Here is a 26,819-nt window from a genome sequence, read left to right as displayed (position 1 = left end):
CAGGTCTTTCTCTCATTCTTTTTCTCTCTTTGCTTCTCTCTCTCTCCGTCTCCCGTTCGTCTCCCGTTCTTTTCTTTTTCTGCCTTGTCTTATTGCCCCGTTCGCGGGGCATACGTGTGTGTGTGTGTGTGTGTGTGTGTGTGTGTGTGTGTGTGTGTGTGTGTGTGTGTGTGTGTGTGTGTGTGTGTGTGTGTGTGTGTGTGTGTGTGTGTGTGTGTGTGTGTGTGTGTGTGTGTGTGTGTGTGTGTGTGTGTGTGTGTGTGTGTGTGTGTGTGTGTGTGTGTGTGTGTGTGTGTGTGTGTGTGTGTGTGTGTGTGTGTGTGTGTGTGTGTGTGTGTGTGTGTGTGTGTGTGTGTGTGTGTGTGTGTGTGTGTGTGTGTGTGTGTGTGTGTGTGTGTGTGTGTGTGTGTGTGTGTGTGTGTGTGTGTGTGTGTTTGTGTACCGTGTGGTGTGCGAATCTGGGTTACGCTGCTGCTGCTTGATGCCGCGCGCGCGCGAAACAACAAAACGGCGCTCACATATCCTTCGCCCGATTTCTCCTCTCTTTCTTTCTTTCTTTTCTTTTTTTTATTACGTTAATGTTTTATTATATCGTACGCACGTACACGCACGTACACTGCCCGAGAGACGTATTATACATATCATTGCCCTTCTCTTCCTTTAGCCCAAAATTTTCGCATCGTGTGTCTATCGCTTATTTACGTACGTACGGCAGTGAGTTTCATGACCTATAAAGTCACACGCTCGCACACACAGACGAGTAAATATTATACAAACACACACACAGAGATTTTCCCGTTCACTCCACTCGTTGCATATTATATACACGTATACGTATGTATTCGAGTACACGTAGGTATATATGATGATGGTATATATAAAAGTGAGAGAGTCTGCCTGCCTGGCAATGGCATCCTCGATTCTCTTTGTGTAGGAAGCTACTACGATCCCTTCTCTCTCTCTCTCTCTCTGGCTCTATTCCTCTCTCTTTCTCTCGGCTCTCTAACGTCCGAGATGATAGGGTCTCTCTCTCGCTCGCTCTTTTTCGCTTGTTATCTTTCTCTCTTTGCACGGGCCGTGGATATAACGTGTGGAGAAACTCCGCAGCAGCAGCGTCGGCGGTGGCGGTGGCAGGCAGTGGTGGCGACGAAACCTTACGCGCTCGTATAGCTCGTTGGGAAATCGGCCGTTGCACATAGCAGCGGCATCCATATCCACTCACATACATTCACACACACACATATATAACTCACACAACACACAGGGTGTTGTTCCTTTCACACGGCAGAAAGAGAGAGAGGATGGTACATGCGAAGTAGCAGCAGCAACTGGCAGAAGGAGGAAAAAAGATACGAGCGAATTCGCTAGGCGCACAAGTAGTCCAAGGCGAGAAAAAAGATCTCGAGAAAATGTGTGTGCAGAGAGATAGATTGAGAGAGAGAGAGAGAGAGAGAAGCAAAGGAGGAAAAAAGGAAACGCATTGAATCTACGAATGACGAAAGAAAAGGTTATTACGAGACTATTTGGCGAGCTCGCTGCGCGCACACGTGTGCGTGTGTGTGGGTATTTGCAGGTGTTATTACGCGTTTGATTTATAGCGTGCGTGTACAGCGCCGACGACTGGCTGTGCCGCTGCCGTTACCACCACGCAAATCGTAGAAAATCTCATTCGTTTAATGAAAATATTCATGGTGAAAAGCCTGAACGATCCGGTGCTTACGGGGGAAAAGGACGAATAAACGACCAGAAAGAGAGAGAGAGAGAGAATATAGACGAGTCTAAGGAGGTCTTGTACTTGCGCGCTCGACTATCCTTTCAAATCGTTCCCTATAGATATACACAGATACACACATGCAACGGCTCGACGCTTGTCCTCGTTTTCTCGGTCTTAGCTTCGTACGCGAGCTTTATCTAGCTCTTTGCATCTTTTTCTCTCTCTCTCTGTAGCTCTCTGCTATATAAGCCTGAATATACGGCGCTGAGCGCATACTATACTGCGCCAGGCTCTCTCGCCTGCACTTTTTTTCGCCAGTTGCCATTTTCTAATTCGCATATAGAAAACGTATATAAGAGACCAAGGAGTCTCGTGCTGCAGCGAGCGCGAGAAAAAGAAATCTTGCAGCGCGCAGTAGCCTTGCAATCGCAACGTTTCTCATTCTCTCTCTCTCTCTCTCTCTGTCTCTCTCTTTTTCTCCTTCTCCTCTTGTGCGCTTCTGACTCAGAGTGAAGTACATATATAAGCGCGGCATTAGATATATATATGTACGCTATATGTTTGTAGTCAGCGCATAGGCTATGACATATACATACATACACAAGCGTACTATCTCTTCAACGCTTCTTACGTCTCTCTTTTCGCCCACTTTGTCATTTCCCTCTCTCTTTCTCTCTCTCTCTATATATATATATATCTCTTTCTTGTATATCCTTTTGCGTGTCACTTTCGTATATAAACTCTCGCGCGCATGATGCAAACTCAAATTAGGAGCTTGCTGGGAAGGGAGGTAGGTAAGAGGAAAAGGAGGAAAACGATATTGCGACGCATATACGGGTTCTCTCGCGAGGAAAAGCGTTTCTTGCCAGAGTAGTTTTTTTTCTCTGCTCTCTGTCTCTCCATATTCAGCATCCAAACAGTTTGAGAAAAGCTACCCTTCGACGAGAGCGACGAAACGAGACGACGCACCGATGATGTGCCGATCTCTTTAGGAACTTATTCGCTTCGACGTTCCACACAACTCTTCGATCCGTATACACTACTCGCTTCTTATATTCCAACTTCTTCGTTTTGCGCCGCTTCTTCGTAGTCGTCGTTGTCGTCGAGTCTTTTTCCTCCTCTTTTTCTTTTCAGTTCTCTATTCTATATAGTACGCGATATTGCTGCTGCTGTTGCTGCGCGCATGACGAGCGACGTTGCCATTTTTGTGCTTTCTGCGCGTTCGCGGGTGCAACAAAAAAAGTTCGTATTTACTTTCGTGTACAGCAAGAGAAAGAGAGAGAAGACGCGCTCGTTCTGTCGGAAACGTCACTTTTATCGATGTTCATTAAATTCATCTTACTGGCGCATCTTAGCGTCGAGTTGTCATTATACACGTTATAGATCTCGCCAAGAGTCTCCAAGTGCACCCGAGAGTGCACATTAATAGAATATTATAAAATGAGACTTATCTTGGCACGTTACAAAAGAACTACGCGTCTTGTACTATATATATATATCAGAGAGTCAACAATATTATAATGGGCATTATCCGCTGCTTGCGCGCACGAACGGAGAGAAAGAGAGAGAGAAAAACGGAGTAGCAAAGAGAAACGAAAGGGAGGGACGCGCGTCGAGACAGCGAGAAAAGCGTAGGACGGAAATGTAGGACATTCTATACACACACACACACCTACACAGACACAGCACAGCACAACACACGACCAAAGATGACTAAGCTTTGTGCAAGAGAGAACGTCGCGAGGCAACATTTCAAAGCCTGCACATGCAGAAGCAGCAACAGCTGATGCTGCTGCGTATATCGTATCGACACAGAGCCAAAAATGTCTTCCAATTTTCGCACTTTTCATTTTGTAAACTAATTTTTTCGAAACTTTTTTTTTGTTCGACGACGACCCTCTCTCTCTCTCTCTCTCTCCGTACAGTTCTATATATCATGTTCTCGTATAACTGAGAGCTCGTACCCTTTTTTATTTCTTTTTCTTTCCTCTATCTCTCTCATTTTTGTTTCAGCTGGCGTCGTGTCATACCTTCTTCTTTCTTCGTACTTTCGCTTTGTACTCGAACCTTTTACTCGCGCACACAACTTCTTCTTTTTTTTTTTTATCAAAGTTACTTTTTCGCTCTCTCGCTGTTATATTCCTGAACTAGTATTACTATAGCTTCCTTTTTTCAAGCGTCCTTCTCATTTTTTACGCTGCTGCTATGTCGCTGCAGCTAGACGTGTATCATCCTCCGTACTCGCGCGCGCGCGCGTGTATTTTTCGCTCGCGAAGAAAAAAGGAAGAAAAAAAATAAGAAGAAAGAAAATAAACCATCGAATGTTATTTTTTAACCTACGTTGCATATATACGTGTGATATACATATATTCATGTGTGGTGCTCTGTCGGAGCGAACAACGCAGCAAGTATGTACGAAAACGACAAAGAAAGAGCATAAATCCGTATATGATTGTCCTGGTGCACTCTCATACATAAACACATCGAGTCATTTAAGTTTCTGTAGCTTTGCTGCGGCCTCGTGCACACACACACACAAGCACGCACACATACTTTACGATGGAAAAAGATGAAAAGAGAGGCAAAAAGCGTAGAAAGAAAAAAAGATAGTTGTATATATACCGAGATAGAGAGAAAGAGAGAGAGAGAGAGAGATTCCGTAGCCGCGCTCTACTACTCTTAGCGCTCGCTCGCGCGCTCGGATACTTTTTCTCTCTTTCTCTCCGCAAGTTTCGAGTTTCCCTTCGGTGCTATACGTGAGCTGGCTCTATAACGCAAATGTATATCTACACTTATCCACGCACAAACATGCACACATAGAGAAGCGCAAGGCAGAGCCACATGCACACATATACACAGACAGATATCTCGCGGGAGAACATTGCGCCAAAGTAGAAAGCAGCAAAAGCAGCAGCGGTATAGAGGCAGCTCGGCGCTAGAGCACCGGGTGAAATGGAACAAAAAGGAGAGAAGGAGCAGCTCGTGCGCTCCAAGTTTCAGGGAGAAAGATAGAAAATGTGTATGTGTGCGCTTGCCTAAAGGCTATATGTACTATATAGAAGGACGAAAGCGAAGAAGAAGAGAGTGAGGGAAGAAAAAAAAATGAGAAAGATAGGTTGAAAAGTACCGAAGAAGATGGGCCGAGAGCAAAACCGAATAGTCCGGTTTTCACAATGAAATAGGACATGTAGGGGATGTAAAGCCGATCTTGCAACGAGGGCGAGGGTGGAAAATTATAACGAATTCCTTCCACAACCCTGTCTTCTGTTTGATTTTTTATATTTTTTTCGTTGTTTCGTGTCATTGTTCGTTTTTCGATATGTTGTCCACAAAAAGCCATCGATTTTTCGAACGAACTCGAGCTTGCACAAAAAAAGCTCTCAGCGCGATCTCGTCGCGTGGTTCGATATATACAACGTCATTGCGTCACATTGCACGTGTGACCTTGGGGGGCTCTGTCTCTATATATAATATATATAAGAGGCATCTCGTTCTCGCACGGGCTCGACCCGTGCACAGCATGTTTTTTTTCTTCTCGTCTCTCCCTTAAATGCCGCATCGTTCGTTGACGTTGGCGAAATTTTCATTCCAAGCGTACGCTGCTGCTTGCTGCTGCGCGTAAAAGAAACGCACGGCCGGGGTCTAAAAATAAGGAAATAACGTTTTCACGAAGCGCACGAGCGCGAGGGCAAAAGGAAAAGAGTGAGAGATTCTCCGAGCTAAGGAGAGATAGGGCGTTCGTTGGCTTTTAACGTTATATAATGCTCAACTGCGGAAGCGGAAGGAGAAGCAGCGAGAAGAAGAAGAAGAACGAAGGAAAAGAAGAAGCGGCAGTGGTAGCAGCAGCAGCAGCAGCAATAGCAATAGCAGAGAGTAGAGGGACCAAGTGGATGAGGAGAAAGAAAAAAGGGCTCTTTATGTAACATGCGAACAGTCAAAGGGGAGAGAAAAAGGAGAGACAGCGGCGCAGCCTCTCTCGCGTGTATATATACCACACGGCGAAAAGAAGCCTGTATAATGAAAGAATACACACATTTTATATACATTTTTTATTCTCCCTATCTCGAGAGAACGAGAAAAAGAGAGAGAGCCACAGGAGTAGAAGCAGAATTGTACTCTCTCGGTTAAAAGGGGGTTATCGCGCGGCTGCCTGGCAGCGAGAATTTTCCGCGGAAACGTGGGAATACGCGCGCGAAGCCGCAGGAGCGCGAGCGAGCGAGCGTCAAAGCTAAATAATATTTGCAACCTTCGCTTTAGACGTTATATGCGCAGCAGGCTAAGTCCATCAATTCGCTTTCATTCTCCCGGTTGTGGTGGTGGTGGTGCTGCTGCTGTTGCCTGGCGGCAGTAGCTTTTCCCATGTATAACCGTGAGCCAAAGCGAGACGGAGCGAGAGAAAAGTAGGTCGACTTTGTTGTTGGTATAGTTTCGACTAAAACTAAAAGCCCAAGCGCAGCGCATGTATATTATCACGCCATGGTATATGCGCGTTGCCGAGCAGTAGTAGTGCTATATACAGCGGAAAATGGGTGAAAACGGCTGCCGCGCTCGTGCGCAGAGAGAGAAAGAGAGAGAGAGAGAGAGAAGAGAAATGCGCTTCTGCTGCCACAGCTACCGACTCTACTACTCGATGCAGGTCTATTCGAATAATAAAAAAAAAAACAAGTAACATAAAGAAGAGAAGGCGAGTACACATGATGCATGCAGCGTGTATAGTAGAGTAGAAAGTATATGAGGCGTCTCTCTCTCCCCCTACCTCCTTCCTTATACTACTCTCCACAGCTGCTGCTGCTAAATCTTCTGACATGCTACGTGAAATCCGCAGAACTTTCCCGTCGCGCAAAAGATAACACACGGCGAAAAGGAGAGAGAGAGAGAAGTAGAGAGAGAGAGAACCTGTATACGTATATGCACGAGAGAAATGGAAAGTAGTATAGCAGCAACGCGCTACGCCGTGAGCAGTACCTACACACATATACATTTATAACGATGCAACTACGCGCTTATATGCACACACACACGCTGCGACTGCGGTGCATTTAGAACCACACACGGCAATTTTTCGATGAAGGATAAAGTGAATCGTTCTCGCTGCGCGCAGGTTTACACCGATACTTATGTGTGTGTGATGTGTGTGCGTTTGCAAGCGCGCGTCCTGTGTGGACGGACACTCGTACGCTGCGTATAACATACGTCTTGTCACGTACATAGTATATTCTCACTTCCATGCGCGTATATGTATTATGTGAGCTCTCGCGGCGGTGGAATCGTGAAAAAGAAAGGCGCGCGCAGCTCGGAAAAATGCGAAAAGTAAGTATCGTACTTGGGTGGTTGGCGCGCGAATGTAGCTCGCGCGCAGGAGAAATTGATATCTCTCTCTCTCTCGCTCTCTTTCTCTCTCTCTCTCTCTCTATCTCTCTCGTTCTCTCCCTCTCACTTTGGCCTCCGCTTTTGTATTATAAAATATATATAAACTCTTGTCCATTCCTTTCTCCGCTCGCTCGCTCGATGATCGCGAGAAAGGCAAAAGAGGAGTTATAAGAAGCTTTTGGCGAGAGTCAGACACGATCGTCAATGTGTGTGTAGCTGTGTGTGTGTGCAGTAAGTATACGCGCGCCAGAGTTTGCATTAGGAACTGGAGAGAGAGAGAGAGAGAGAAAGCGGAGGGTATATGCACAGCGAGAACGGCCGTGGCGCGCATTTTCGCATCCTTTGCACGTTTGTTTTACATTTGGCTAGAAAACTTTTTTATGCCTCCTTTTCTCACACCACAGCGCAAGCAGGCAAGCATGAGTTGCCGAACTCTCGCGCGCTGCAATTGGTTAAATTTACATCGCGAACACCAAAGGGATGGTGCACACGCCTCGTGCGGTTCGTTCGCTCCTTCGTTCGTTCGTTCGTCCCCTACCCGAATTCTCGTTTTTCACACACTTGATCCCGGTCTTTTCTCTCTTTCTCTGTCTGGCTGTGGCTGCAGCACGCACACCTCACCGAGAATTTCTCCTTGCGCGCAGTTTTTTTTTTTCAACTAACTATATACATATGCGTAATTATCGCTTGCTCTTTTCTCGCGATGTCGATGCGCGCCTATACATACATATACACGCATTTACTTTTCATTTTATGGCGATCTTCGACTGGAAGTAGTAGTTGCAGCATACATAGTAAAATTATTCGCACGCAAGTGTAGCAGCCACCGACGCGCGCGCGATCATTGCGGCTCACTTGTTTTGGCTTTTACTTTTCTCCGCGCGCTACAAGAAGTGCGCGAGGAGGTTCGATCTCGACAACAGCGCACGATCCTCGCGCTCATAAACGTGCGTCGACGTCGAGGAGGATTATACGTGCGTGAAAATTTAGACGCGTTTATTTCTCTCGCTGTGTTATACTACTGTCTCTCGTAGACGTTGTTGTTGTTGTTGTTGTTTTTCTCTTCTCTTCGCTCGCTTTGTGTTCTCGAGGTGGGAGCTATTTTCACGCGTCCTCCTTCCTTCGCGCGTGGCGAAATCAACCTGTTCGTTGCGCGAGGAAAATAATCTGTACAGACAATTGAGACGAGTGACAGTGTGCGAATCTTTTCCTTCTCATATATATGTATGCATTGCAGAGCGCATCAAGGCAAACGACAAAAAGAGCACATAATATAATAGGCGTCTTTTCCTTTTAGTTTATCGGATAATCGCGAGAATACATGCAGCGGTGTATTATAGGAAAGTATCACTCGAGCGCAAGCGGCATTAAACTTGTAAAACCCGTACCGGGAATTCGAACGTACACGTATACGCCGCGACGAATTATTCATAATCTGGCATATTGTGAAAATTGACGTCTTTCATATCGTACCAAATCTTATTTTAGAACAAAATCAATAATGAGCGTTCTGCTTCTGTTGTCGTCGTTCATCGAACTCGCTTATAAGATCCTCCGATGATCGGCTCCGATATCGGTTCGCATGCCAAAGCTGTGCACGTGCACGATTATCCCTGCACCGTACAAAGCACATCGCAGGACTATATAATGTATAGAGAAGGGGGCCTTTGCGACCTTGCGGCCCGGCTGCGTGTATAATATAATAAGAGGCGCACAGAGAGAGAGAGAGCCTCGTGGTGCACAGTATATATAAACACACGGGTTTATACGTATACCGTTATATGCTACCCAGCTGTGTGTTGTAGCGCCTCTTTGGCTACTGGGTCAGTCGGGGCGAAAGGTGGGTCGCGTCTGGTTCAACTATTTAAATAGGTACACAACAAGCCCGCAGCCCGACGAAACAAATAAACAGAGAGCTTTTGTACATTCGGAGTCTATCTCTGATATTCATTTCTCAATGCCCCTGATTATTCAAATTTCCAAGTGTCAACTCCGTTCTCTGTGGATCCTTGCGCAGACTTGGCCAGGACAACACAAAAAAGCCCAACGATAATAGCAATGGTCTATATTATTATATTGTTCAGCCACATCTTGACGCACGACTACTATACGGCACGCATCTCTCAAGCGTATCGAGCGCAATTCCATTGTTTATGAATAATATGGAAGAAAAGATAGCGAAAGAAAAGTGCGCGCCGAGGAAAAAGCGCGTCATTATCGTTCAAAGTCACGGCGTCGTTCCGCGCACAGCCCTTTGCGCTTACTTATAAATACAACAAAACATCGCATCCGTGCTCGCCAGCTGCACATTGAGCTGATGCTGCTGGCGCGATCCTTTGTCTTTTCTCGTCTATCTTTTAGCGAACTGCACACTGCTTTCTCCTGCCATAACGTATCCATTTTCCTTCTCTATACGCTCGCCGTCCTCTCTCTCTCTTTCTCCGCTACATATATACAGATATACAGCAGGAGTTGATTTAGAGAGTGCACTATAAGAGATCAGAGCGGCGAGCACAGATCGACGAACCCCGCATACACGCTGCAGTTTTAGCCTTGCAGGCTTCTCGCGTTCTTATGCCTGCGTGCGTGGACTCTCGTGGTCATTTTACACAAGTCCGATACACATTATGCCGTATCGTTTGAAACTTTTCTGAGCCTATTCGAACTTTCCATCCGTTGATCCTTCTGCATTTAATTTACTGATAATTTTTCAACTCGAACCATTAGGAACAAAAAAAAGAGCGAAGACGACAGTGCGCGCACTCGTTTCTTTCGCGCGTATAAAAAGCGTAAGGCCGTAAGCTCTTACTATTCTTTTGTTTCCATTTGCTCGCTGAGGGAGCGAGAGAGAGAGGGAACGCGAAAAGACAAGCAAAAATAAAGAACAGTTCTGCTGCTGCTTCTACGAGAAAGAGCGAGCACATACAGATATATAAACGTGTAGTAATACGTCGCTCCTTCGTGTCTTGTGCACAGCACGAGCTCCTAATGGCAGAAACGGTATAGCCAAGTATAAAAAGCCAAATGTTTAAGGGAGAGAGAGAGAGCGAAAAAAGAGAACGGAACGAACAAGAGAAAAGTAGGAAGATAGAACGAGGAGAGCGAGCGAGAAAAAGAGAGAAAATCCTCATCTGCTGCTGCTGCTGTTCCCCTCTTATATACACGTGCATTGATACAAGAAACTTCACCCTCGCTTCACTCTGCGCGCTTTCTCCGCGCTATACCCTTTTCAGCTTCTCCTTTTGCTTCTCTGAACACCCACCAGTATTCCATCCATCTCTCTTCTCTCTTTTGCTCTTTCTCGCTCTCTCTCTCTCTCTCTCTCTCACTCACCCAGGGAAAAATGGTAGAAGTTGCACAGTTTCCAGGGCGACTGCTGCTGTCGCTATACTGCAGAAAGCAGAAAAAAGTACCTTGGTAGCGCAAGCAGTAAGTCCGTAGTACGGCGTAAAATAAAAAGCTAAAGAGCGAAAGCCCGGGGGTTTCTTCAACGGCTGCTGAGCTGCCGTTGCCGTGCTGCCGTAGGACGAAAGCTTTGAAAAGAAATACCCAAGAGAGAGAGAGAGAGAGAGAGAGAGAGAGGAGAGAGCACAAGCGAGAGAAAGAGAGAAAGAAGAGAAGAGAGTGAATTGAAGCGAGGGAAAAAGAACGTCGATAACGCCGAGGGAGAAAGCTGAAAGAGAGGTAGAGAGAAAGAGAGAGAGAAAATGAAAAGAAAGGAAAGCCAAGGATACAACTCCGAGCCCGTGCTGATATGTATAAAAGAAAATAGGGAAAAGAGATAAGAGAGTCCAGAGTCTTAGGGTGAGTGGCGTGTATAAAGGAAAAGCTGAAACATACAAGGAGACAAAGACGAGTCCTCTATCTCTATTGGTGCGAGCTTACTCAGGAAATAGCGTCGTCTTCTGCTGCTGTGGCTTCGTCTTCTTTCTTCCCAACTCTTCTTTGCCTTCTTCTCTTTACTGCGAGTCCGCGTAGGGGGAAAAAGGAAAACAAAACTCGACTCGGCGAGTTTTACGAAGAAAAGCTCGACGTCGAGGATTAACAAAAAAATTGAGATGAATCGTGCATAAACATATATTTATATATATCTCTTTTTCTCTCTCTCCCTCTCTAAGTGCACGAGAGAGTAACGATGAACTTTCCTTTTTTTATACGTTTTATCGAGTGAGAGCCGGGAGAGAGAGAGAGCTTGCAAGTCGAGAAGAGAAGAAGAAGTGGGAAAGTCCAGTTAGTGCTTGGACAAGGAAATAAAATGTCTCGTGGATGACATGGAAAATTGGACTTGGTGAATTTTTTATCGGTGAACGCATTTACCGAGATAGATATTCTCAACTCGTGGTCGGATAACAAGAGTTCGTTCGAATGTATTATTCAGTCCAAGACAAGATCTATTTTCGCGCGAAATCTAATTGCGATCGTATTAATCTACTACTCTCCCGTACACGGCTAAAGTTTTACGAAAATCCAATAACAATACACAATATAGTAATCGCTTTGTTGTTTCTTTTTTGTGTGTTCGCAGCGGAGGGATGGCCGGGCAGCACTACTGCCTGCGCTGGGACAATTACCAGTCAAACATGACGTCGGTGTTCCATCAGCTGCTGCAGAACGAGGCCTTCGTCGACGTCACCTTAGCGTGCAACGAGGCCTCCCTCAAGGCCCACAAGGTGCATTTTTATGAATTATTTTCTTTCTCTTTTCTTCTGCTTCTTCCTCTCTTCTATTACACTCACGGTGCGGGCGAAAATACGTCTCTTTATACGAGCAGCAGTAGTACGTACGTACGGGCAGAGAGAGAGAGACCAAGTGCCGGCGCGCATATAACGGCATTATTATGTATACCTCGAAAAGAAAAAGAGGGACGTCTATAAGAAGGAGAAATAAGCGTACGAGCGAAATAGGGAAAAGAAAGATTGGCTTGTAAAAAAGAAGTGTACATATATATTTTTTTCTTCTCTTTCGCCCCCGTTCCCTCTGTTCGTCTTTCTTTTTAACCCACGCGCTCTTGCGCTCGCTCTATCGATCCATTTCTTTCTTTCTCGCGTTCTTTCTTCTCTTTTCCCTGCCTACACACGCCTGCACGAGAGAGAGAGAGAGAGAGAGAGAGAGAGAGAGAGAGAGAGAGAGAGAAAGAGAGACACAGAGAGAAAGAGAGAGAGCCCATCTTCTCTTCGTTCTTTACTTTACTTTTATTTTTTTCTCTCTCTCTCTTTTTCGCTCTCTTTCATTTCCTGTGCTCTCTTTTCCCTCGTCTCGTTTCTCTTTGTCTCGCATTGGACTTCTCTCTTTCTCCCTCGCAGAAAGCTTTACCCTCTGCCTCGTCTGCGTCTTTTTTTCTCTCTCTCTCTCTCTTTTTTCAACCCAACGCTCTCTTTTTCCTACAGAATCTCGCTCTCTATGTATGCGTGTATGTGTATGTGCGCCTTTCGCGCATTTCTCCGACAATTTTTATCCTTTCTCCGCTGTTGCCCTGGCTATACACTGACACTGGCGGATAGTATTTTTCCCCCCATTTTTCGTGCTACGACGCTCTATCTCCGACTCTTCTTTCTTTTCTTTGTTTTCATCTACGAGCTTTCCTATCTCTTGTGATTTCCTTCGTTCTCTGCTGCTGCTGTCGGGCGAAAAGGAAGAAAATAATAAAAAAAGGCGAAAAAAGGTTTTTCGAGCAAGATGAGTGAGAGATAGCAATGAAAACTCAGAGCGCGAAAAGCATTTTTCGCTCGCAACAATCGCGTCTCGTTAAAATAATATTCCTCTCTTTCGCGACTGGAGCTCGCAATATGCCTCGCGCGTCGAAAGCTCGCGCGCTAATTGAACCCGATCCTTTCTTGTCACATCTCTTGGCTTGCCCAATGCTCATCCTTTTTCGTTTCGCAGGTCGTTCTGTCGGCGTGCAGCTCGTACTTTCAGAAGCTGCTGCTGTCCAATCCGTGCACGCATCCGACCATCATCATGCCCCAGGACGTGTGCTTCAATGATCTCAAATTCATCATCGAGTTCGTCTACAAAGGCGAGATCGACGTGACCCAGGCCGAACTGCAGGTAAGCTCGTGCGGCACGATTACGTATCTCACAAGTCACAAAGCTCTATACCCTTTGCCAATGATGTTTCCTTCTTTACCGACGCGCTCGCGCAGGGGGTTAATACCGACGGTCGGTAAGCGACCCATTGGGTTGTTACCCACGTATCTCTGCGATACCCTCAACCGCGAGATCGTGGCGCGATCAGCAGTCGCAGAGCTTTCTTATCGTCGCGCGCTACGGTCTCCGAGCCGCTACTGTGCGAAATTCGCACCGGCCGGTGCGCGAGTCCGTCGCGCTGATGTTTGCGCGGAAGGGAGACAGAGACGGAGAGATAGATTGCATGTATAAGTTTGCGTGTGAAACTCGCGCAGTCTGTCTCATTCTGCGTCCATTTCTGCACAGATAGACAGAGGCAGAGAGAGAGAGAGAATATACTACTGCTAGCACACGAGCGCGGCGCCGTGCGGATAAACAATACAAAAAGCTCCCTGCCTCATGCCTGGCTCTATGTCTATCTCGTTCTCGCTCCTCGCGCTCGGCGAATATACTCGTTCGCGAGCGTGAGAGCGAGACAGACTATGCACACAACCCGAGAGAACAGGCCGGCAGCAGCAGCAGCGGCAACGGCGGCAGCCATCGTCGTCGTCGTCGTCGTCGTCGTCGGGTCGTCGGCAGTTCGATGGAGTGCCGCGTGCGTGCCGCATCAACCCTCGATTTTGCATTATAATATAAAAACCTTCGCGATAAACCGCGCGCGCAGCACAACACAAGCACGCACGGTGCAGACAGACAGACTCTACCGTGTGCACGCGCTACTCGTCGTCTTTATTATTACTCTTGGGTTCTCTTGTTTTTGTTGCATTATAAATTTGTATCGATAATTTTTGTTTATCGTACAAAAAAGAGTTGATCGAGCTTTGGGAACTTTTCGGCTTTCGCGTGACAGTATTTACGCAGCGTGAAATACCGACAGTTCATCACCACACAGTGTGCATCGAGAACATATATAACTGCAAATATTTAAAGCCTTATATATATATGTTTTAAAAGAGAAGGAATCAATCCGTCGCTTGGTCGCAGAATATATAACACTAACACATACGCAGACGGACAGGCACGTTCACTTGCAGGTCTGTGTGTGCATACATATATACGCATACATGCACATGTACACTACGAGCTGCGCGCTTACAGTGGCTTTTCAACGGGCGTCGAACTCCTCCGCATGCGACGACGACGACGACGCACGACGGATGTATAATTGAGAGTGGGAGCTTTATACATATACACACACATATATATGTGCTATACACATATATAAACGCGCGTGCATATCTATATGCTGTGTATTTCTTCTTTTTTTATTTTTTTTTTCATTTCGCACATACGTGCATACATAAATGTACTAACACACACACACATGTGTCGTCGTCGCCGCGGCGCGCAATCTACGTCACGAGTGCCGCACTGCTAGACGGGTGAAATAATAAGAATATACAAGAGAAAGAGAGAATACATAAACGAGTACGAAATAAATTTTTTTTTTCGTCACTCGACGGCCGAGAGAAGAGAGAATTGAACAAGGAGTGTTTCGGAGGGATTCGTGCTTGTGGAGACCAAGCTCGATTCATCCAAATTGGATGCCAAAGTTCAAAGGGTATGTGTTGTTGTTGTAGTTATAATGTACTTATTATAACCATTGTGACTCCTTACGAAATGACCGGACAGAGCGTGCATAACGTGCAAAAAAAAAGAGTCGGAATAATCTTCTATAAGGTTTCTCCCCCCTCGCGAGAGAGCTTGACCATTTTGTGAATTGCGAAATAGACGTATCTGTCGACGCGTTGACGACAATATTTTATATTTGGCGTAGATATATCGCAGTGTCTCGGTTCAAAAGAATAAAAACGGCAAACACGTGGTGGATCGAAATTTCGGAGCCTCCCGCGAATCGTCGTCGTTTTTTATGCGTACGAGTCTCGGCGCGACTCTCCGCGAAGACATAAATTCCCATATTGTATGCTAATTTTTCCACGGCTCTGCGTGAATAGAGCTCCCAACGTCGCGAGCAGGTTGAACAAACTCGCTCTCACGGCTCGACAACGCGACGACGAAAAAAACAACGATTCGTCAAAAATTCTAACTATCGACGAGTTTCGCGTATTGTCGTTTTTTTCTCTGTTTATGAAAAAGAAATATAGTATAATTTATTATGAATCATCGCCGAGCGAGTCGACGCGCGACGATATCTCGCCGACGATGTATAATGCGATAGGCTCAAGTTTTTGCGAGAGATCGATCGTCTTCCGTGTGCTTTATGGTAAGCCGATACTATTTCGCTACTAATTACAATCGAAACATATATAATGCATTGTAGTGTATATAATGTGGCAGAGAATAAGCGTACATACGTGCGAGGGTCGTCGGTATATAAATGCTCCACGTGTTTTCCTCGCAGCAAACTTATGTAGGATACTTGGGTGTGCTTGTGTGTGTATGTGAGAGCTCACACGTATACACGTGCATACATACACTCTTGACTTCTTCTCTCTCGCATCTTCCACTTCTCCTTTTCGTCTTCTTTATAATTCGCAGGGCCGAGAGTGTGTTTGCATGTTACACATACACGCTATATGAGCACGTTCGTAGTATATATACGCGAGTAATTTCACGCCCGTATACTTTCAATCTCTTTCTCTCTTGTATATATAGCGACGCAGCCTACATTATCCTTCGTTAATTTAATCTCGCCCATGCGTCCAAGCTAAATTGTTGTTTCCGTCCGAGTGTGTGTGTGTGTGTGTGTGTGTGTGCGAGTATAGATTAATTTTTCGCCACGACGAGAACGAAAATCACATTTATATATTATCGAAACTTTTGACTTTTTCACGCGCGGCTCTTTATAATACGATCTCTTTGGCTCGCTCGTGTGCACTCTTGTTATTTATCATAAAAAAGCTCGGCGCGTCTCGGGCCATCATTCATAAAGGTATTAAAGTAGCCAAGTTTAATACTCCTCCGCGCGAGCGAGCTCAGGGCCAAAAAGGGACGAGAAGCAGCAGCAGAAGAAGGAGAAGTATAGAAGAAGAAGAAGAAAAAAAAATAGTGCGTGCGCGCACCTTTGCATATAAAAAAGCTGGGCCCGGAGCATCATCGTCATGCGTATTATAACACCTTACCTTTCTCTCTCTCTCTCTGTCTTGCTCATTCGCGGCACCCTGCAACCAAAGACGTGTGTACATGTATGTATTATATAGATATATATGTGCGTGGTCTCGCTCTCCTCTACCAGCATAGCAGCAGCAGCAGCAGTGGTTCTCCCTCGGCTTTTTTGCCAGACTATATCACGCGCGCCCCTCCCGCGCAGCATGACGACGACGACGACGACGACAACGACGACGAAGACGACGTGACGGCACTGCTTTATGGGGCTTATAAAGCCAATGCGTGATTGGTGTGTATGTATATCGTATACCTTATGTATTAAATCGCTGCATATACACACAAGGTAGAGTGCGATACGTTGAATATTATTACGCGAGAAATCAGCTACGGTGCAGCCGTCGGGGTCTTGAATATTCCTTGATTAATCCCTGCCCCTGCGTCGATTCGACCGATCTCGATGCGATACTCGCGACGAAAGCCGAGAGAGAACGAGCAAAAAGTCGCCGTACAGTATATATGCGCTTTAAGCGTGAACTTGAATCTTTTTCTTCCGGATAACGATGAAAGAGAGAGCATGTATATATCTTTTTTACTGCACTGCTCCGCATACCGCCGCCCGCGTTCATAATTTTCGTATCACAATATAGTAGCGCGGATATAGTGCAAGGTTTTGGAGAAATACAGACGAAAGTATAGAAGAAGAAGATGCAGAGGAGAAGAAGAAGAAGAAGAAGCAAAGGGGCAGAAGAACGACAACGACTGACACAGTCCTTCGAGGCTCTTTCACTCTCTCGTTTCGCTCTCTTCTCGCTCGTTTGGCTCCTTTTCTCTCTTTCTGTGCTACATATAATATATCTATACTCTCGGCGTATACCACGGGCTGTCCTTGACACGGCTCTCTCTGTTTTCTCTCTTTCTTCTTCGCTCTCTTTCTCCCGTATAACACGCGGAATGACCAGGTCTCTCGCTCCTCTTTTTCTTCGTTGCGGGGATTTTCGCGAGCCATATAAAAAATCCGCATCTCTCGCGTGGTGGTGCGTGCATCCCCTACTATAGGCTTGACTGTATGACTAATTTTTTTTTCCTCCTCTCTTTTTATTTATTTATTTATTTTTTGATAGACTCGCGAAAAATGTTTGCTCCGCGTTCGCGAGAGAGACTCGAAAAACGCCTCGATTCCAGAGAGCGGATTTGCGGTCCACTCAACCCACTCGTGCACGTATAGACCCATACATACACACACACAGCTATATATTTACACACTCGCACACAGAGAAGTGGCTGCATAAGAGGGGAATATATAAGCGAACGCGACTGGATTCGCATCTGCGCGCGCGTCTCTTCTGCTACTTTTCGAATCTCTACCCGCAGAGGAGAGAGTGAGAGAGAAAGAGAGAGCAAAACCGACGTGCCCGGGCAAGGCTTGTAGCTGCTGCTGCTACTTTTTTACTCTCTTTTGTTTATTCCTCCCTGGCCGAAATTGCTTTTTTGCGAAGCCGACGCCAGCAGCAACAGCAGCAGCAGCAACCGTATAGTAGTAGAGAGTCGTCGTCCGGAACGTCGTGCCGCGCTTGTAATAGCTTCGCTTATATATACGTATGTATGGATGTATAAATATGAGCACGCGCCGACGCCGTTGCCCGAACTCTCTACTAGTAGTGCTTATAACGTCGAGCTATATAACTGCGCTCCAAAGATGTTTATATTTTATTTTTTAGCAATTTCAATTTTTTCCTTTTTTTTAAACACCAAAAAATATATTTTGATCGCGAAAAACCAGCAGAGTTTAGATTTTAAAAGCGTAAATTAAAGCCCGGAAAAAGTACGCAAAAACAAGAGACAGAGAAAGAAAGAGGGAAAGTGAGTGACGTTTTCAATCTAGTTCTCGATTCTAATCGTTCTCTCATTCTTCTTACGAGTTATACCGCAGCGATTATATTATATTATGCACGGGTACTCGCGATATACTACGCATGCAGATCGGCGAAGGCAAGGTCGAATTGCGCCTGCCTTACGTACAAAAGCATCGTCCTTATACATACCTTATAATACCACGAGAGGGTACAGCAGCAAAAAGCCTCGCTCCCGCCGCTGCACTCGACGAGCTCATTGTGTTTGTGTACAACTGCAGCGCGGCAGCGTGTACCATATTATAATCAAGCACAAAGATTCCCTTTTATACAAGTGCTGCGTTTTAAACTTTGGATCCTTTTTTCGAATTTCAATCACGGCAGCCCGCGAGCTTATAATAAACTATAGCTCTGTTGTAAAAGAAATCGCGAACTCGAATTTTTCCCGCGCTTCCTTAGCTTCGATACTGCTACCTTCATTATCTTGTGCAGACTTTTCTTATTGTTTTCAACTCGAGTCGTCCATTTTAATTGTAAAAATTGGAAAGACGAGTGATTAAAAGCTCGCAGAGTATTAAGCATTCAGATGGCGAAACTTAATTTTTCGTATAGTGCCTCTTAACCCTTTCTAATCGCATCGCTTCTTGTATACCTCTTTCTCTCTCTCTCTCTCTCGTTTTACGGTGTTGTCTTTTTTGGACGATGTATACGCAGGCGGGGCTCGCAACGGATTAATCGAAAATTATACGACTCTCTATTTCCATTGGACACATCGAATTTTCTATCTACGTTATGTGTTGTAGGGTTCATTCTTCAATTAAGCAGTAGTTGTGCCGGGTACACGGCGGCAACTCCTAAAATACAAATAGTAATCTATCATGCAACAGCGGCAGCGGCAGCAGTAGTAGTAGTGGTAGTAGTATAGCAGTCAATAGCTTCCTATACCACCGTAGACTTGCATATCGTCGAACGAATAGAACTCGTCCTCCTGCCAAAAATCCTGCGAGCTCGTCGCTCGTGAACTCGTGACTCTGTCTCTCTCGCTCTCTCCTTCGCCGCACATCGAAAAGCCTTTCTCCTGCTGATGCCTCCCTATGTATTATATATACCGGCAATCGATATCACGTGCACGGCGTATACCTATACATAGGAAAAGATCCGCGAAGCTATACAAGGGGTGGCTGTATAACGATTAAAAGAACGCGCCGATGTGGGAGGGCAAAAAGCAGCAGCAGCAGCAGCGGCGGCAGCGACAGCAGCAACGAGTGGAAAGATCACGTTGTGCCAACGGGTATGTGTGTGTGTATGCGAGAGAGGAGACCAAACTCGACTCCCACCACCAGCAGTACCATAGCACCGGCACTTGGGGCATTGAGGGGGGTGTTCGTCAGGACTCGATGGATTGATCCTCTTGTCTCTCTCTCTCTCTTTCTCTCTGACTCTGTCGTCCCGACGCGCATCGGGCATGCATACCTTTCGATGACTCTCGGCCGCGCAACGATGAGCCTGAGCCGCATATATATAGTATATAAAGCCCCTTCGAAGTTCGCATTATAATATGTAGCACAGGATATTCCCGCTGACAAACGTTAAAACTCCAGTTCGATGTGTGTGTGTGTGTGTGTGTATGTATAAAAGTGTGGGTATATATTTGGTGGCCGGCTGCAATGTATATAGCCATGCAGACACGTATAGGGCGCGAGTTTTGTGCGCGCGGCCCGATCGATGTGCCGCGGGGGCCGGCGGCGCGCCGGGGAATTTTCATTAAGGGACGACGCGAGTGCGAGAGAGAGAAAGAGAGAGAGAGCGAGAAACCCGTATATACACCTCCTCTCCCTCTCTTGACTCGCCTCGTCGTAGTCGTCGTCGTCGTCTACGTAGTCGTGGTCGTGGTCGTTGCCGTTGCCGCGCCTCCCACCGATACATACACTGCACACATATACCAATATAGTTTCACGTGCTGTGTATGCCTTCCCAATATATATTTATACTGTATATGCCTCGACGCACCGCTGACTTTTTTCTTTCTTGCCTTTTTTTTTATTTTTATTATTATTATTTTTTAACCCAACGCGCCGAGCACGACGACGACGACGACTCGGTATATATCGAGAGAGCCCCCAAAGCTCCGCTTTCGTGCACTACCATGAGCAGCGGCGTCGCGCATATACAGCACATATAGAGAGACCGAGTGCCGCGCGCGCGTCCATTTCCTTTTTATTTTTTTCATATTTATTTCTCTATCTCCTGCCGATGTTACTGCCGCCGCTGCCACTACTCAGCGCGTAGATCGACAGTCGATGGCGCAGCCACTGCTGGCTGGCGTAGTGGGATATTTTATTATTATTATTATTATTGTTTTTCGTGCGCATAAAAAAACAAAGAAATTGCCTAGCTCGGCGAAACAGAGATTTTTCTTTAAGCTCTTGATTTTGCGACTTGCCGATCGGGCCCCGGAAATACAGCGATGATTGCTTAAAAAAGGGATTACGTATATGTGGGAGCGCAAAAAAAGGGGGTTTTCAGTCTAAAAGTCCTCGCTGCTCGTATATAGCTCGTTGAAACGGCGGCAACTTCTCTCTTTCACCTACTTTGCTCCTTCCCTATTGTTTCTACTATATATACTTCTCTCTCTTTCTCTCTATCTTTCTTCTTCTGCGAAAGCAACAGCATGAGCAGCGGCAGTAGCACACATCTCTCTTTGGTTTTTTGCGTCCTTTTGTCATTCCTCCTTTGCTCCTTGTGTCTTTCTATACTTACTGCTCCTCTTTCTCTCTCTCTCTTTCTCTCTCCTCGTGGCGCGCGCGAAAAAGAGAATTCTGCCGTCGCTGCTCCGCTGTACTATATACCCTCTCGCACTCGCTCGTTTTAAGACCTCTTCCGGTTTCTCTTCTACACCTTATCCGTACTACTCACTTATACTCTCTCTCTCTTTCTTTTTTACTCACTCGGTCTGTCTCGCGTAAACGCAAGATGCTTATTCTGACCTTGACACTCGATGTACTTTTTCGCCCGAACCGCGCGCATTGTAATTATACCACATAAAGTCATGTACTTTGGGCCAAATCGATCGGAGCGAGAATCGGTCACGGCTGTCGATTGTAGACGAGGCTTAAAAGAGCTCGTGCAGAGAACATCGTCGACTCCGAATTTAAGCCGGTATGGCGATGCGCGATATATAGCAGCGTGCCAACGGGTCAAAAATGTATAGTAATACACCGTCCGAGAGAGACAGAGCCGAGGCCTAACGAGTGGACAATCGTATATGTATAAATGTTGGCTTGCACGCCGAGCTGTACATATATTCGCGGCGAATGAACGAGTCGTCGTCGTCGTCGTCGTCGTCGTCGTCATCGTTGTCGATGCTATATTGCTCTCTTCTCCCCCTCCGAAAATACATGCGTCCTCGTAGTCGTCGTCGTCGCTCGATTCTTTCCGTCTCGGCAGCGGTGGTGGCGGCGTCGGCCGGTTCAACGTACACGAACGTCGAGCTTTGCTCTCTCGCTCGCTCTCTCCGCCTCACTCTTTCGAGCTCGCTCCTCTATATACATATGTGTATACGTGCGCGCCTTGATTTGCACAGCGCGACGCAGACCTGCGCCCGTAGCAATCCATACGTGTGTATACTTAATGCGTGTGTAAGTATGCATGATATGCGCTTACTCTGTGTGTGCGCGCAAACGACCTCGCTCGTTCGTTACACCGCCGTCACCACAGGCTCGTGTGCACACACAGACACACACACACACACACACACACACATACACAATTTTCCAACTGGTTGCTCGTGAAAAACGATACTTGCTCGATCGTGTGTCTGTCTCTCTCGCTCTCTGCATAAATCGTACCTATAAACTTTTTCGGCTGGCCTACTCGTACTCTCATCCATTGAATACCGTCATGAATATATTTGTACGAGGTTCAGCTCGCATGGGGGGCTGTGCTCGTATGTATAGTATACATAATATACATTGCAATGACGCTCGCCGCGAGTGACCTTGAGACCCCGTCCTGCAAAGAGAGAGAGCTCCAAAAACTAGTTTCGAGCACAAGTGCAGAGGCCAATTGTCATTGTATTCAACTCGGCTGTAATATAGCTCTCTGTCTTTCTCTCCTCCTTGCATCCTTTATTTCTGCGAAGCTTCGACGCGGCAAATAAGACGTGCCATAGCCAATGGGGCCGATCGGAGCAGGTTTCGCCGCGCCGCGAAGAGGAAAAAGATTCAGTCAGTGCATGGCGCATTGTAAACTCCCCTTACAGTCCCTATATAGATATGCTGCTACTACTGTAGCGAGTCAAGTCGAGGTATATAACAACATTTGTGCGCACCGAATGTATATAGTATAGCTTTGCTGCTGCTGCTGCTGCTGCCGAGTGCCGGCCCTCGCCCTCTCCTCTCCAGTCAGGTGTCTGCGCCTCTCTGCCGTGCTTTATCCGCGTGCGTGTATAGGTGCCTGCCTACCTTATAGTACTCAATACTACTACTATTAGCCATACACTGTGTGTACGTTGGATGCACAGCGCCGGCGGCGACGGTGGCAACGGCGGCGGGGCGGTAGAGTGGCGGCGTCGGACGAATCAGGTGTATATCGTCGACTACTTTTCACTCTTGCTCCGCTTTTCGTCTCGCAATATTTGCTATGTGCGCTGCAACTCTGCTCCGCATCCTCGCGTGCGCCTCTTTTTCTCTTCTCTTCTCGTTCGTTTTTGCATGCCTATTAATGCGCATATACTTAGGCACGCACGGACCCATAAACTCGTACGGTGTACGGGGATCTCGTGTGCGCGCCCATGGAGCGAGTCGAGGCGATATCCTTTGTTAAGCTCGAGAGCGAGCGAGCCAGAACTCGGCGAGCAGTCCGAGCGGACATCATCAATCGTTCCGAGGGATCGATTGGAGCCAAGAGAGACACGGAGAGGGGGATCGATTCCGCGCTGCTACTGTTGCACGATGCTTGACCATTGGATCGCTGCAGCAGCGTATAAATGAACAACAGCGACGCAGAGAGAAAGAGAATCCGGCTTTTGGCAATTTTTTATGGGCCTATTATCTCTCCGTGACCCCTTCGGAAGTAATTACAAGTTTTGCAGCTTAAATTTCTGGAAAAAAATAAAGTCCCTTTCTCGCTCACTCGTCGAACGCCAATTTTCTAATGGCCATACGGGCAAAATGCTTGGGCGCTGATTTTCGTTTGCCGACCACGTGAATATGTATGTGTGTGTGTGTGCGTCTGTGTGCACTTCAGACTACGCCTCTCGCTCGGCTCGGCGCGGGTATTATAAGCTCTCGCGCACAGTCTCGCGCTTGCATGTGTACGTATACGTACTTGAGCATGTACATGTATTCACGCACACACACACCAGTGCAGAAAGCGTCCCTCCGCGCTCGACGCAGACACGAGAGCAGCGCTTGGATGCCATTTCACTTTCGTTTGGACTGAGCTGCAGCTCGCGCGCACACACACACACACTACACAGTCGCTGTACACGCGAATTTCTGCACCGATGTATAGGCGCGTACGTGTGTGCACGCACATGTATACACCCTCCCGCATGATGTACCACCACGACCCGCGTCCGTGTTTGTGAGTGTGCGTGTGTGTATAGATGCGCACGATCGGTTGCTGCCTCTGCTGCCCTGCCGTGGCCTGGCTCGCTCCGCGTCGAGGAGTATACGGCCGAGCGCCACGTTATTTTACAAGCGCAGTCTCTTTCTTATAGCACGCGAAAGACGTTTGTATAGTATACACAAATACATGCACCTACACACGGAATATACATGTGTGCGCTGTGGCGTGTATAGTGTGGCGCAAAAACGCGATCGCGCCCGTGTGCCGCTGTGCTAGCTGCCGGAGTTGTTGTGTTGCCTTATAGTGCTCTCCGCAACAGTACCCCGCGTGAGGCTGCCGCGCGTGCAAAAATATATAGGACTCTCCTCGCGAGCTACTTCCTTTTCCACGCGTCTTTATCCGGCCGTCTTGGCCGATTCTCGCCACTTTCCTCGATCGTCGTCGCTCGTGTATACGCACGTACACGTGAGCCCGTGACTTTTCTCTCTCTCTCTCTCTTCCTTTTTTTTATTTTTGCATTTTATATATTCTCTTTCTCTATTATACGCTGCCGCGTGCCGCCGATCTTCTCTCCGCTTTTGCTGTGCTCCGTTTTACGCGCGTTCGTCGGCGCAAGGAGAGAAGAAGCGAAGCGCGCGTGTCTGTGTGGTGCAATAGTAGTGCAGTGGACAATTCATAAATACGTGCTCCACGCACGTGTGTGTGTGCGCGCGTATAAACACGCTTTAAACAGGTGCAGATTTTATTATTAACAGTGCACGCGGAGAGCTTCTTTCTTCATTATAACACGATCGTGTTTGAGCGGAAAAAACTCGGGTGAGTTGTGCAAACGTCGCTCTTTTTTTCTCCTCCTCGATAATAGCTCACTAAAGTGTAGATGAGAGAGTGAAATCTCGGATTTGTTGAATAAAAAAATAAGAAGCAAAAATAAAAGAACCACAACAACAGCTTGTATTTTTCCGAGAGCGATAAAAGTGTATATAATAATGTCTGTGTCCGTTGCCCAAACACACGATTTCACGCGCTTATCTGGGATCATTTTTGCCGTATTAGTGTACTCGCGTATATAATGTTACGCTCTTGTGTGTATCATCGTGTTGTCGTGCGTAAAACATATATAACGCATGCAAGGAGAGAGACACTTTCATTCAGCATCTTCCTATCATCGGCCGACGCCGAAGCCGCGCGACGCACCGACGACGCTCGTGCGCCAATCTATAACATAAACCGAGTCTTCGCGGAAAAAAAATCTTTCAGCACTCCGTGCGTGATAACTCGTTTTATTTTTAATTTTTTTTTCTCTTTTATTTTTTTTTTCTTTGCTCCATAATAACAAGCTGACCGATGGAGACCGCGCGAAGCGCCACTAGCAGCACGGAACTCGAAATTTCGCGTGCGTATTTTTTTTCGTACGTAATATACAGATAGTATAGGTATTAAGCATCGTCGGGGACGTCGAGTGTCCGCGAGAGAGAGCTCGAGAGCAGAGAGCGCGATGCGGTTCAAGTGTGCGAATGTGTGTGCGTGTGCGTATCGTGCGTATATTTAAGCGACCTCGATCGTTCCGGTCGTGTGTATAGGCCGCGACACAGCACAACTCCGTACACAATCGCCTCTCTTCTTTGTGTTATCGCTGCTACTGCTGCTGCTGCTGCTACGCGCCACACTCGTACACACGAGTATTATATACTATATAATATAACTACACGCCCGCGCATTATATTTAAATATATCGTATAGATGTACTGTATATAATAAACGCGCACTCCGTAAACTCGCTATTATACACACACATACACATACTCGAACGAATATAGGGGCGAGCTGTAGTATCGGCGAATGAAAAAAAAGCCGAAGCAAAAAAAAGAGCGAGAGCAGCGTCTGCTTTTTCGGGTTCTGGATGATCGAACGCGTATGTATACGCACACGTTGTTGTAGCATATATATATAGGAGGTATATATGGGCATGTATCGCGCGAGAAGCTCGTTCTCACGAGCGCGCACACAAAATGCTTTTCTCGAGCTCGCGCGAGCGCGTGTGTACGAGAGAGAGACGGAGAGAGCCGACCGCTGGCCTTCGAAAAAAAATATATATATTTCGCATCGCCGCAGTCGCCGTAGCCGCCGCCACCGCTGGCCGGCCCTATATAATGCCATAGCATACACTCTCGGACTCTCCAAAGAGATCCAGCGAGCCAGCGAGCGAGCGAGTGAGAGAGAGAGAGAGAGAGAGACCTACGGAATTTCGCTCGGCCGACGCTTGCAGCACAGCAAGCAGCGTTGGTGCGTGGATCGTAATCGCTCCTCGCCGGTCGCTGTTGCTGCCGCAGCCGCCACCGCCGACGTTTTGTTCTTTCTTGTTCTTTTTGCCACTTTTTTTTCCATTTCTTTTTTTTTTTTGCTGCTTTTTACGATTCCTATAGAGACCGCGCGCTCGCTCCAACGTTGCGCTGCGCTCTAAAGTGACCCGTAAAAGCCCGTGTGCTCCAAGCTCGAGACTCCAACTTCGGTGTATACATGGCTCTTTTTCTCTCTTTTTCTTTTGCGAAGCAGCGACGGCAGCGACGACGATCGCGTTCATGTGTCGATCGTGTGTGCCCCGTGTACGTACGCCGCTGCCGAGTTTCCGCGCAGCGCAAAAATATTCCATGGAATATTTAGATTCTCTTTACTTTTTTCCTCTCTTTTTTTTAGGGGCGAGCAGCAGTAGCAGCAGCACCGAAGTCGAGTGGCCCGGCGACTCGGAGAAATAGCATTAAACGGCATGTGTAATACTTTATGCGGAGGGCAGAGTCGAAAGAGGCAGTTCGTCGTCGTATACTGTATAGAATCGTTGCTTAAAAATAGTCGTTAATGTTCGAAACACACACGCATGCGACGCGTCGCGCGCTGCCCCGTAGTGAACCTCGTCGTCGTCGTCGTCGTCGTCGTCTTGATGATGGTAAACGACGCTCACGATGTTATGTATAGAGAGGAGTTGTGCTCTATTTTCGCAGCGAGCACAAAATTTTACTTTAATGTACTATTCCACATCGCTCGAACCGAGAGCGAAGAACACGTGGAGCTGCGAGCGTCTCGATCGCATCGCACGTGGCTGCTACAAATACACACACACACAC

The 26,819-nt window shown here is 46.8% G+C and overlaps 1 protein-coding gene across 3 annotated transcripts in view; it reads left to right on the top strand.

Annotated features, from left to right (window-relative positions):
• LOC106649693 (broad-complex core protein isoforms 1/2/3/4/5-like) overlaps positions 1–26,819 on the top strand; it is a 41,713-nt gene that overhangs the window by 5,956 nt on the left and 8,938 nt on the right. For all 3 annotated transcript variants that reach the window (XM_014367257.2, XM_023457515.1, XM_014367256.2), the window contains exons 3-4: positions 11,610–11,754; positions 12,968–13,132. In XM_014367257.2, the coding sequence (XP_014222743.1) occupies positions 11,610–11,754; positions 12,968–13,132 (310 nt within the window). The remainder of the gene's footprint in view (positions 1–11,609; positions 11,755–12,967; positions 13,133–26,819) is intronic.

Source organism: Trichogramma pretiosum, unplaced genomic scaffold, assembly GCF_000599845.2.
Source record: "Trichogramma pretiosum strain Unisexual culture from Peru unplaced genomic scaffold, Tpre_2.0 scaffold43, whole genome shotgun sequence".
Lineage (NCBI taxonomy): Eukaryota > Metazoa > Arthropoda > Insecta > Hymenoptera > Trichogrammatidae > Trichogramma > Trichogramma pretiosum.
This window is presented reverse-complemented; position numbering and strand designations above follow the sequence as displayed.